The sequence below is a fragment of the Pseudoliparis swirei genome, chromosome 16, assembly GCF_029220125.1.
Source record: "Pseudoliparis swirei isolate HS2019 ecotype Mariana Trench chromosome 16, NWPU_hadal_v1, whole genome shotgun sequence".
NCBI lineage: Eukaryota > Metazoa > Chordata > Actinopteri > Perciformes > Liparidae > Pseudoliparis > Pseudoliparis swirei.
The window spans coordinates 8,747,004-8,760,182 of NC_079403.1; the positions used below are offsets into that span (position 1 = coordinate 8,747,004).

The 13,179-nt window shown below is 40.4% G+C and overlaps 1 protein-coding gene across 2 annotated transcripts; it reads right to left on the reverse strand.

Annotated features, from left to right (window-relative positions):
* Positions 1–347: 347 nt before the first annotated feature.
* htr5ab (5-hydroxytryptamine (serotonin) receptor 5A, genome duplicate b) lies at positions 348–10,172 on the reverse strand. Of its 2 annotated transcripts, XM_056434188.1 has the most exons (4): positions 9,992–10,172; positions 5,866–6,493; positions 5,713–5,778; positions 348–1,425 (listed from the first exon to the last, which is right to left on the reverse strand). In XM_056434188.1, exons 2-4 carry the CDS (start codon positions 6,418–6,420, stop codon positions 1,093–1,095), a joined length of 954 nt encoding a protein of 317 aa, XP_056290163.1. In that variant the 5' UTR covers positions 6,421–6,493; positions 9,992–10,172; the 3' UTR covers positions 348–1,092. The 2 variants fall into 2 exon arrangements, with proteins under 2 accessions (XP_056290163.1, XP_056290162.1); XM_056434187.1 differs by having other exon boundaries at positions 5,713–6,493.
* Positions 10,173–13,179: the final 3,007 nt, after the last annotated feature.

Sequence of the window (13,179 nt, forward strand, 5' to 3'; positions counted from 1 at the left end):
CCATTTTCATGCATCCTGTCTTCCCTGTGAACATGGATGGATGCGCTCCTTTGAACAGCAGGCTCACTCATGCTGGCAGCGGCCCTGTGGAGATGTCGGACGAGCTAATGCTCGTTTATTAAATGACTTCCCGGAGTTGGGCAATGATGATAATAAAAGTGAATTATTATCAAAACAGGAACACTTCATTATTTCACAGCCCTTTTATTCAATGCAGGCCTTTATGTGTGTGTTTGTGAATAAATGTGTGTCCGCAAAAATCCGCCTGTGTGCCTTGAGGCTCAACCTGAACAGCTCTTACTTTCATAAGCTTTCATGCCAAAGTGCCAAGCTTCACGCTGCGTATCTCAAATCGAGGGCTCGTTTATTGTCAATTTCCTCAGCCAAGGTTTCTGTGGAGGGAAACATCCACACATTGAAAACAACACTGACACAATAACACATCAGTTGTCCACTTCTTTTGTGTTTGCTTTTTTGAAAACAAGTATGGATTTCCCAAAAAGTCCCTCTAAAGGAGGTAATTGTCAAGTTTTTTTGTGAAGCCAGGGAGTTTGTGTGAGGTTGTTTCTTTACTGAAGGGATTTCCAGATAATCTTCCTTTTCTAAAAATCTAATATATTTCTTTCATCATCTACAATTATGAGCATTTTGTTGTGTATAGTTGAGAAAATAATAAACAATTTGTTCTTGGGAGATTATTTATCGGGTTCCTTTGTGCAGCTCAAAAATATCTTTCTTCAATATTTCTTCCAGCTTTACTTTGAAATGATTCCCAGCAGCGGATATATATGACAACATATGATGAAACTGTTTACGAGGGAGTTAACACGGCTTCCTTAATCTTTTCCGCTTTTTGTAGACACAGTAGCTCAGACACCCGTTTCAGTCCAGCTGTGATGTCAGCAGGGTAATAAACAAGACAAAAATAACAACACAGATCGTTAAAGACAGTTTTTCAGACGGTCTCTGGTTATCATCCATCTGACGGATGATTGAGTGACGGGTACAGACGGGTCCGTTCTCCTCTGCCTGGAGGAGTAACACTGTGCAGTGGATGCTGGTGTAGTGCGTCTGCCCAGCGCGCCGAGCGGCTCAGCGCTGCCGGGAGAAGAGGTTTTTCAGGGCATTGTTGTAGTTCTTGTTAAAGGCGGTATATATGAGCGGGTTAAAGAAGGAGTTGGAGTATCCCAGCCACAGGAAGATGCTCTTCCAGATGGGCGGGATGTCACAGGAGCACAGTGGGACGATGAGCTCGGTGATGAAGAAGGGGATCCAGCAAAGTACAAACACGCCGATCAAGATGCCGACCATTAGCGCCGCTTTCTTCTCCTTCTGCTCACGCCATGTGTCGCCATCGGTCTGGAAGGTCACGGTGGCGTGGCGCACAGTGAACACCATCTGCGGCTGATGCGCTTCGTCCTTTACCTTGGAGGTAACCGATCAGAGAATAATACAGTTACATCATTGAACAAGCTTTTACACTCACACGTCAGTATATATATATTATTTTTCCTAAATACTTTCAGACCCATTTTTAAAAAGTTGTGTTTATTCACCACGCCCCCAGTTTGTTAGAGCCTTTATAAATAGAAAAGCAATATCCTCAACAATGTAGGACATTATGGCTGCTCAACAAAAGATGGATTATTGGCTGAAAAGAAATGCGTATCAACAAGCCAAAACCTATTCCTTCATCACACACACGCACACAGACACGCACACGCACACACACAGACACGGGAAATGAAATGTCAACATCAATATGCACACTTTCTCCTATTTGTTGCTTAGCACAGTTCAAGGCTGACTTTATTTTTTGTTTATCCGTTGAAGTTGTGCCTGACTTCGTTCAGGAGGCAAACAGCCTTCATAAAGACCTTCTAAATGTGTCTGAAGTCAAGCAGACTGACACGCTACACTTTTCAACATTGAAACAGGAATCTGGAGATGGAGAAACTTGTTCACTCTGGAGTAAATGTAGTTGAATCCATACGGGTCAGGAGGGCCTATAACTGATGAGATGGCTAAAGCAAGTCCATCGACAGCAGAGGCGAGAGGTTAAAAGCTTCGTGCTGTTGGGAAGGAGGGTTCAAATCATGTGGATGGTTCAAGGAAACCTCAACATTAGATTGTGTAGGAGCTAAAATAACAAATGATCTTCCTCTGCACCGTGCATCAGTGTTGAGGTAATATACTCTAGCTATGCAGATAGCCATATATATAATATATATATATATATATAGAGAGAGAGAAAGCTTATCCTCCTTTTTTTACGAAGCCTACCAAGTCTTTGCAAACCAAGAGATCAACATAAACATGACACTAAAGAGAGGCGATGGTTAGCTTAGCACAACAACTGGAAGCAGTGGCTTCAACAATAAACATGATGATACAGTTATTTTCAGCTGAAATGTAAAAATTATAATTTGTGTTTTTTTTGAGGAGTTTAATGCTGGCAGTACTATTTATTGACTGGTTCACTCAATCAAATCAATATTTTTTATCAAGGATCTTTCTTAAAATATGACTACAGATATTCGAAAGCTTTATCTTAAAACACCGACAGAAGCTTTGAATGTAACTAAAACAATCCGACAGTGCAGCTCGAGGGCGGAAGGAGCCGGTCCGTGAGCGTTCTTTTATTTAATGTGCCGCGTGACTGGCCCACTGCAGCAGCCACAACCCACACAGCCGGCGCTGCCTGCCAGTGAGTGCAGTCGTGGTCTCTATTGGCATCACTTTAAGGGGGCTGGTGTTGGTGCTCTTTCAAAACGATACCGAGCCATCCCGGGTGGAGGCGAATGTGAGTTTAAGTATCTCACGCTGCATTCTTTTCCCCTTCAGCTGTCTGTGACACCATCGCTGCATCCTGTGCTTAGCGCCACCCAAGCCTATTGTGATTGTTTTAAACAAATTCAAACAAGCCAGAGTGTTTTTTTCTTCGCCCAATACCATAACCATAATGTGCAGCTTTTAAAACATGTAGTTGTATCACTGACAGCTGTGAAGATCTGGAGGTCTAGCTTCTCCAGACTTCAGACTATATGACTGGCGTTGCCTTTTCTCTGACGAGGACAGTCTCCCACCTGGCTGTCTTTTTAAAAATCTCCTCAATAATTTCTCATTTCTTCATATGTTAAAAGAAAACAACTGTTGAAGGAACCAACGCAAGTGTAGGATAGATACTGTTGGGCTTCAGATTATTCAGTCAAGCCAGAGAGAGTCTTAGGGTTTAATTAAATCTATAATCTAAAAAAAAAAAAAATTATGTTACAACGCTACAACATTAAACAGCGTTCATATTGGTGGTGACATTAAGCTTTTTCTGAAACTACATTTCATGGCTTCTGGTACTGTATTGTTGAATTATTTGTGCATCTCGGCCAAGAATCTGCGCTCATCCATAAACTACATTTGTGGTGTGTGTATGTGTTTGAGTGGGTGTTGTTTACGGATGAGAGCATGTTTATTATCTCGCATGTGGAAGCCATCACTCACATTACAACTCCGTGCCGACACTTTGCAGGGCTCGGTGCCTCGACACTTCGATGCGCGCTGGGGAATGATGACACACTTTGGCTGGGTAACGAGACACGTCTAATACAACTAACTATAAGCAGGGGGTATATCATTGGAAAGCAAAATGACTAATACATCATATTCAATGTAATTGCTATAGCTACAAGATTGATTGCCTGTGTAATGAAACTTGACAAAATTAGCCCACCAAAACATTAAAAGACAAGGCGAATTTATGCAACAATTGGTTCTCCTTGTCCATAAATTCCTAATTCTGGGCCGACTGATGTCACACATGCAGAACTAAGAGGTACCTTGAGGACTGGCTGACTTAAATAAAAAGGAAAAGAAAAGTCCTCCGAATGTTCAGACGTTGAATGATTGTCATAAAAAGCCTTTCGTAGGTGAAAGGAAGCAGTGTCTGCTCTAAGGTGTCTAAAAGTGGCATAATCTCTATCACTGAGGTGCTATTGGGGCTTTTCAAATTGCATTTCCCACCATAAGGGCAGGTGAAAAGTGGATGCAGGCTAAATTTTCGCGGGGTAAATGTGTCCTCTGATGTGTTTGCTAATGCTTCCGGAATAGATCTAGACCTTTTGTGTCTGCTGATGAGAGAAGCGCCAATGCCAGGAAGGTGCAGTGGCCCATTAAAGAAGCTGGAGGTGGTATTTATAGCCTTCTACCTTCTGCCTATGCACATTGCCATTAGCTGGTGGTGATGATCAGGATAGCTGCAATTATTTGCCTCTATGCTCATTCATCAGATGTATTATTATATTTCCCTGATTGCTGTTGAATATCTCATCAGCCAGAATGATAAATAAATGCACAGCAACTCATATCTGTGGGTTTGGGGCTTCAGTTCGAGGGGGAAATATTCATCATAAATATGGTGTCATATAAACTGTCCAACACAGATTATTTGTACTCTCAACACATGACTTATTAGAATGTACACAAAACTGCTGACTCGCGTACAACTCGTCACACTGCGCCTGCTCATTAAAGCTCTCGGATTGGTTCCATGGAGTGTCCGTCTACCACCCAGCACCTTGCCATCTCCCCCCTCCAGTTTGCAAGCTTAATCACAACTAACTCTTTTAAATGGAGAATTTAAACATACTTGTCCGCGTTACCTTTTTGCACCGACGCCTCTATTCATCATCCACAGAACTGACGGTCTAGACGTAAACAATATTGTCAAGATGAACAATTCGGATTCTTCAGAATTTTTATATAATACACCTTCACATACAAGCTCTACTGCGTTTACGTTCAGCCCCCCCCCCCTCCTCCGCCTCCCCGATGATGGATGCTGGTCCTCTCTATGCCTTTGAATACCTGCGTCTGATGAGGGCCACGTAGGGAGCAGATTATTATGCAAGTGAATGTGAGTGTGGAATTGTCCTGGCTTCCCTTCCTTGCTGCTCCGAGGTAAAAGGTGTCCTCTTTACTAAAAGGGACTTCTCTTATTGATTTGAAGACACATTTTTCTCTCCCAATGGCCCTTTTCCCCACACTCAGAGTCTAATGCCGGGCATTTGCCTCGGGCATAATGCTTCTGCTTTCTGCATCAGCACACTCCCCAAAGTGGGCTTGCTCTCCGCCATCACTTCTCTCCTCGGCTGGCTGTCTCCCACCTCTCTTCAATGGTCGCCAGTGTATAACCTCCTGTCAGGTGAATGCTGCCGTTTGCTCCCGCTGGCTTATCTGCTGTTCTTATCGTACCATGTACACGGCAGCTTTCAATGACAGACGGGACATTTACTTTAATTCTTGAAGTTCTGAAATTAAATAATTGTTGACTTTGTGGACCTAATGTGTGCTAACTTGGATCTTGACGCCTTTCTTTCCTCTAACTTTGCAGTCAACCTAAACTGGGTGAACCTCTGTCTCCAGGAAGGCCAGTCTCTATGCCGCTGAAAATGGAAGTATCCTGGCACACTGAACTTTGCCACAGCCCCAAGCGTTTCTCACTTCTGTCCGCTAGTCAAGTAAACTGTTGGCGGTCACAGCTTATTTGCACTCCAAACATTTGGCATATTTCTTCCACAACAGCATCGCAACATAAGCTTTAAACCAAATCTTACCGACTGATTGGTTTCAAAGAGTACATGTAATATCCAACACCATGAAAAGGGGATTTATAGAGGGATTAATGAAGGATTTGAACAAAGGAAAATTAATAATCACCTCAGCCATGGGTGTTATTGTGTTGGTCTTGCGGGAACCAATCCGAAACTTGGCAGCCTTGTAGATCTTCCAATAAACAAAGAGAACCACACAAAGTGGCAGATAAAACGCTCCGAAGGTGGAGAAGATGGTGTAGGACGGGTCCTGGCTCACCTGGCACTTCATCCCCTCTGTGTAGGTCTCCCCCCAGCCGAAAAGAGGCGACAGGGAAATGATGGAGGACAGCAGCCACGTGAGTGCGATCATCACGTTGGAGATCTTTTTGCGCGTCTTGAGCGTGTACTCCAGGTGCCTGGTGATGGACCAGTAGCGGTCCAGAGCGATGGCCGTAACGTTCCAGATGCTGGCTGTGCAGCAGAGCACGTCGAAGGAAATCCACACCTGGCAAAGCACCCGGCCCAGTTTCCACAGCCGGCCGTTGAGCTCATGGACGAGGCTGAGCGGCATGACCAGAGCGGCCACCATCACGTCGGAGATGGCCATGGAAGCCACAAGGTTGTGTGGCACCCGGTGGAATGTCCTCACCCTCAGGATGGTCACCAGCACCAACAAGTTCCACACAAAGGTGGCCGCCACCAGCATTGCCAGTAATGTAAGAGTGAGCACGCTGAAAACAGAAAAAGGCCGGTAGATGTTTCCCCCGGAGTCACGGCCGTCAAAGGGTCCACTGAAGTTGGCTTTCAATATGCTGGTGTTGGGATACGTCATGGTAGCTGCTCACGGCCCCACAGCCGAGGGCCCAGATGATTCAGAGACAGTTTCTGCAGACGGTTGATGCATACTGCAGTTGGGAGAGAGAAGAGGGATAAATAATTCCTATGTGATTGTTATGAGTATCTCACATCTGAAAACGTTTTGTATTCATAGAAATTCAACAATATATGCTTACAGCGGAAGACGCAATCCTCACAAAAAGAGTAGCTTTCACGGCTGGCTTTGCCTCGTTGTGTAAATGCCCGAGTGTACATCACTGTTTCGTTCACAAGAGAGGCCCTTCAGTGGTTTGCTCACAATAGTAAAAGGCACTTGAGTTTCTAACAGCCGTCATGCAACCTGCGTACAACTTTCAAGAGCAATTTCATCTGCTATTAAAAAGACTCAAAAGTACTCTGGGACATCTCGACTTCTAGAAGAGACCATAAATATTCAGTTTCATCATCCCACTGCTGTCTTTTGATTTGCATCAAAGTGAGACTATGTTACAAAATGAGCAGTTTTAAGTGGAGTCTTTGTTGTAAACTTATCTGGGAATATTTCTCTTTCGTATTCCAAGAGAGAGATCCCTCCGCTCAACATTGTAGAGCTGTATGTTTTAAGTGGTTGCGGAGAGCAGCATCTATTTCCCCTAAAGCAAAAGAGACCGTTGAAGAGATACTCTGTAATAACATAGGATTGTCTCCATTTCAGATTCACAAAAGAAAGGATTTACCATGGCAGCTCCATCAATACATTCACAGGAGAGGCTCAGCTCAAAGTCAACACTACGGGATGTCTAAAAGTTCAGAAACGATGCATTTCAAATCACCAACCAGGGATCTTTAGGCTGGATGTTGTTAAGTGTGATATTGATCTTTACAGCTTCTATATAGTGTATAATGTAATAGACACACTAAATAATGAATGGCATAATTATAGAAAAACAACTATTATATGAATGCAGTGTCTATATTTTGAATACTAACTTGAAATGAAAGTACACAGAAGGATTTATCCGACATTGGAAATCCTTCATGTTGGTTCAAAATACATTTATATGATAACTTTGAGGCATCTGACTCACAGAAGCATAATTTTTTCAGCAGCATCACTGGGGCAATAACGATTTCATGCATCGTGTCTCGGAAAATATATTCAGATGTGCCTCGTCTAACAATATCATAATAAGTTAACATTAATCAATTATCATTTCTTATTTATAAATCACTTTAAACTCCTCCTGCTTTCACCTATCCCTACGAATTGCTCGTGCTTCAAACAATCCTCCCAGGCGTTTAAAGAAAATACAGATCACAGTTTCTTACCTTGAGCCACTGTATTATTTACCAGACTGACTGAAAAATATTAACCACAATCTTGAATATTAATACAAATATTAATGCTGCATGTCTTCTCCTTGTGACATTGTAAACACAGGATCTAAATGATCCCAGGACTAAGTGTTCATAATGAGTGTAATTGTCCCCAATTGATTTTGATTTGATTTGCAGGATTTAAGCAACAGCATCATATTCGTGTGGCTGTTTGGCCTCGAATAACCTGACTCGTGGCTGTATTATTGAAGCATTAACCCGATATGGAAATCAATGAAAAGTTTGTGTTGATTTTTCTGCAAAAGATTTAAATGTTTCTCATGAAATGTTTTATTACTTCCAACATGGATGTTATGTTTTCAATGTGTTTGTTTGTTCATTAGCAGGATAACGGAAACAACTTATGGCCCGATTTTCATGAAACTTGGTGAAAAGGTGACACACCGGACCAAGAAGAACTCATTACATATTGGAGCGTATACACTAGCATTGCGAGAAAGTGTATTAGGGCCTTGGCTGAGGGGTTCTCTTCTCCGACATATATGTGTTTACACCCAGGGGGTTGTATCAGGAGGATCTGCTTGTTATCAGTAACTCATCAAAGGCCAGAGGAGTCATGTCCCTGTTAGCCGGTATATTTATGTGACATGTGCCACTGTCTCTTAGCATCACAGACCATGCCTTCTAATCAAAGGGTCCAACTAAGCACATTAAGCCCCCTTCTTCTTCTCCACACGTCTATTAACAAACCCAATAGCCATGAAATTGGACAACCGTTTTGAAGGCAACAGGCTATCCAACATGCGCGCTTCAACAGCGGCTGTCACTCACTCTGCGAAAGACACGCCACACAAGGCAGAAAAACACATGCAAATGTATATGTGCATATGTGAAAGGAGTAGGGCAGGGGAGACACTGACAGGTAGTAAGACAGGAGTGACACTCACTGGCGTCAAAGGACAATAACTGAATACATTTAGCTCTATACTTAGAACTGTTTTTTAGACAGCGAGGTGGGGAAAGTGTCAATTCAGATTAGTCACTGTCATGAGACTTGCTAGCGTCAGCGAGTTCACTGGCCATATTTGCCCTGAGAGCCTTGTGGGGTTTAAGCTAACCATGATAAATTAAATGGGGACATCGGGTGATTACAATCTATTACCATAAGGCCGTATGCTTTTACTTTTGAATTGCATGTGGGAGGAAAGAGGTGGTAATGATAGCTCTAATAGAAAATAATTGTCATGATGATCACAGAGCTGCAGCAGAGATATTTCTAGACCGCGTATATTTCATTCTTATTAAAAAAAGAGCTAATCAAATCAGTTAATACGATCTTATCTGAGCGTCACAATGCTTCGCAAGAAAGCCACAGGCCAACTTAGATTAATCTGTTTTGATTTTACTGATGTATTAATTAATTATTCTCTCTAATTATTACTCTACTCGTTTTTTTCTGGCCACCAAACAAATGAGAGTATCATTTTTCGGGAAAAGAATAGTAATTTGTCACATATATTTGCTTTTTGTTTATCTTATTCACTATTTTCTTTCTTTATGTCTCTTCCATGCAATCAGCCTGCAGATATATATATAGAAACAATTAAAAACATGGAATGCTGTCAGCTGCAGACGCTGGCAAAAAGTACTTTTGACATCTCAGTTCCATTACATCCTGTCCCAATACACACTGTTACAATCTCATTAAAACAGCACGAGTGTGAATGTCATCCTCTTTGTTAAACGGCTGCACGCTCATTTGTGACACGGTGCTAACCCCCGAGGCTTCAGAGAGCTCTCATGTGCAGCTGTAAGGTATGAAGAAGATCTCCTCTGACTCTGGTTTTTAAATCATCAGTGGCAGCCTCACGTTATCTTTGGCTGAGCGGAATATGATTCCAAACAGATTCAGCCTATTATGAGATATTTAAAAAAGGAGGACAATCTAGCTCCCGGAAATAAACACATGTATGTATGTGTGCATTATTTATTGAAATAAAGTGTTTCTGAAAGACTTCTATTAACTTGACCGTACAGATAATTGAGGATTCCCTGGGGGGGCTCACGTTAGGGGACTTGTTTCTGATTATATAAGAGTATCAACCGAGACACTTGTTACACAACATCTAAACACAGCCTCACTTTTCAGCTATTCTAGAAGAAAGAAGAACAAGAAGAAGAAGAACAAAAAGACAGCTCATCAGTGTTAAGAGAATACAACAAATCATATCCGGAAATAAATAACTCACCCATTTAGCAGTCCTGCACGAGGAGACGTGTGCTCGGCGTGAACCTCTCCATCGCGATGCGCTTGTCGGCGGAGTGAGTGAACCGGCTGGCCCCCGTGTTGAAGACGGCAGCAACACGCCTCGCGCTGAGGACACCGAGCCTCTGGAATGAACCATGCGGTGGTCGGCGGGGGGAACCGAGTCGGTCCGTGTACGTAATGTTATTTCGTTTTTTCGTTTCATTCCAAATACGGAATACGGAAAAATGGTTTTTTTTTTTTTTCCGAAAAAAAAAAAAAAAAAAAAAAACGGAATACCACCTATTTCGTTCGTCGCCGTGAAACCAAAAAAAAACGGAGATACGAAGCTTAAATGATGAAAAAAAAATAAAGTGATATGATATTTATTATAGAAAGATTATTAAGAATATTAATAAATCATAAAAATAAAAAAACGGATATTTTAACGATTTTAACGATGCAAACACATACAGGGTAACGTTAATAAGAATCAATATTATAATATAAAAAGAATAAATAAAATATGGATTATTAGTGGTGACAGAAGACACGGAAGAAGTTACATCACAGCAACAACAATCACCTTCTTAAATCATGTTGTGTGTGTGTGTGTGTGTGTGTGTGTGTGTGTGTGTGTGTGTGTGTGTGTGTGTGTGTGTGTGTGTGTGTGTGTGTGTGTGTGTGTGTGTGTGTGTGTGTGTTGTTTTTTTGGAGGGATTTGGAAAGGAACAAACAAAGAATTTATAACACAAGGCAACAACAGAAAACACTACATAACAGGAGGGTTAATGTTGCATTTTGCATTGTGTTTTATTTTGTGTTTTCCTTGTTTTATTTATTTCAGGTTTATACGTGTTATAGTTTTGCTTTTGCTTTGATACTGAAGCACGCAAGATGGACCATACTCAGATATTGTACAACTGTACTTGTATGTTAATGTAGGTGTAAGGATGATGAGTGTGTGATTGTGGGAAATAAAAAAAACGCGAAATTTGTATTCGGTGTCGTATAGAATGACGTCGTGGCCATGGGTAGACAAGAAGAAGACAGGGTTAAGACAAAAGACAGCGGTGACGGACTGAGGCTACAATAACAGTCTCCATGTGCAAACACTAGTGAAATTTATTTGCGAAATAACGAAAAAAAAAACTATAAGTGTGTGTATATGTGTGTAAGGTTAATTATATACCTCTTTACAGTTGTTTTGTTGTTCTCTTCGTCAATGTCAGGCCTCCCAGGTCAGAAAAAAAAAAGTTAAAAACTAAAATTTGTATAACTAACACCACATCCTCATTACACCAAATCAATTACTAAAATTGATTATCATTTTTAGTGGAATTTTTTTAGTTAAACACCCCACATAGACAATATGAAAATACATGAAAAAACAATTTTAATTAAAATTTAAAAAAAAATCTAAATTTAAATTAATTTATTTTATTTTATTAATGTAATATTAGTGAAATTTTTTATAGGTGATGTAGATGAATGTATCATGATGAAGACATGATGAAATGCCTACAAAAAAACCAAAAAGCTTTGTATGTAAAAAAATCAAAATGAAAAAATTTAAGTTTGTTTCAGTTATAATATAGTATAAGATTAGACATTTATAATGTATGATGACAATACATAGTCATATATAAAGATGACAGATCACAGCACATAGTCATCCTCTTGGTGCAGAATGCCTGATCTGCAGTAACTTGAAATGTCTGTCACAAAAAGTCCCCAAGTCAAGTGTGTGTCCTAGTTAGTACCACTCTAATTAGTAGTAGAAGAGAGCACCATTGTGTGAGGAGACATGAAGAGTGTCCTAGTGTCAATAAAGGTGTATTTAGGGTGTAGGGGAAATAAGAAACATAGTATGGCTGTGTGGTTCTCGTGGTAGATGGTTCATGGTAAGAGATGGTAATACAGACTGAAAACTGAAAGGCTATTGTATTGGTTATAAGAGGGGTGATTGTATATCCATTGTAGTATTTTATTTAGTGTTTATATAGTTACTAAACTAATTCTACCTCACTCTTTCACTCACAACAAAGGCCCAACCCACAACCACAACACATAACCAAAACCATATCTCAAACCATATAAACAAAATCAACATGTAAATCAATGATTAATAACATTTTCATTTATATTTTAAAAATTAAAATGCAATTTTAATAATTATTCAGAATGGTTAAAGTTAGATATTGAAATGTGTTATTGTTAAGTAAATCTGGGGGAAATCTGAAAATAATCAAAAATTGAATCTGAAAAAGAAAAATAATTATCTACAGAATCATATCCCAGATGACAGAAGAAATTAATCGAACCGAACTTAAACCCATTTAGCTAACTGAGTTGGTAGATTTGCTCAATCCGAACTGGTGGATCAGGAGGAGCTGGACATGATGTTGAGATATTTCAGTTATGTGCTAATGGCTCCATGTCGTGTTAACCGAATCAGTTGGCATGGAAAGCACAGGATGTGTGGTATGTTCAAGGATTTCTTTTGTTTTTCTTTTCTATTTTTAATTAATCAAATATGTTTTTAGATGTTTTTGCAATAATTGGCATGGTTAAAAATACATCCAATGGTTATTATATGAGGGTTAAATAACATGGTTGTGTTGCATGGATACAGTTTGTGACAGCCATTGAATTATTATTACAGGAGGATGGATAGAGCTGTCCTGTCAAAAGAGTGGCACAGATGTGTTGGCCAGACTGGCTGCCTGCCAGCAAGTGGCTCAAGACCTGTGGTGCAAGACTGTGGGAAGTGCCAGAGACAAGACAGACCAGGGTTCCAAGATGAAAGTTTTGTGCTTTAATTTGCTGCAGTGACAAGGATGCTCGTGTACTTGACAAATGTATACATATGTAATGTAGTGAAATTTCTAAGATGGACTCAAAGACAACTGTCAAAAGATGGACTCAATCTCATTTATCTATTTTCTTTTTTTGTTGTCAACGCTGTTCTTTTTTTTGTGTTAATTGGTATGTTAAGCTTTTGTTTTTTTTTTTCTTTCTTTTTTTGTTTTCTTCAAATGTTCTTTTTCTTAAACTTAACATGTAAAATGAATAAACATAAGTGTTTTTATTTCTTTTTGTTCTGTCATTTTTAATCTGTGTAACACCAACTGGTGAAAGTCTGGACCTATTGTGAGTGTGCCAGTGCGTGACACGTGTGGTTTTGTGCCA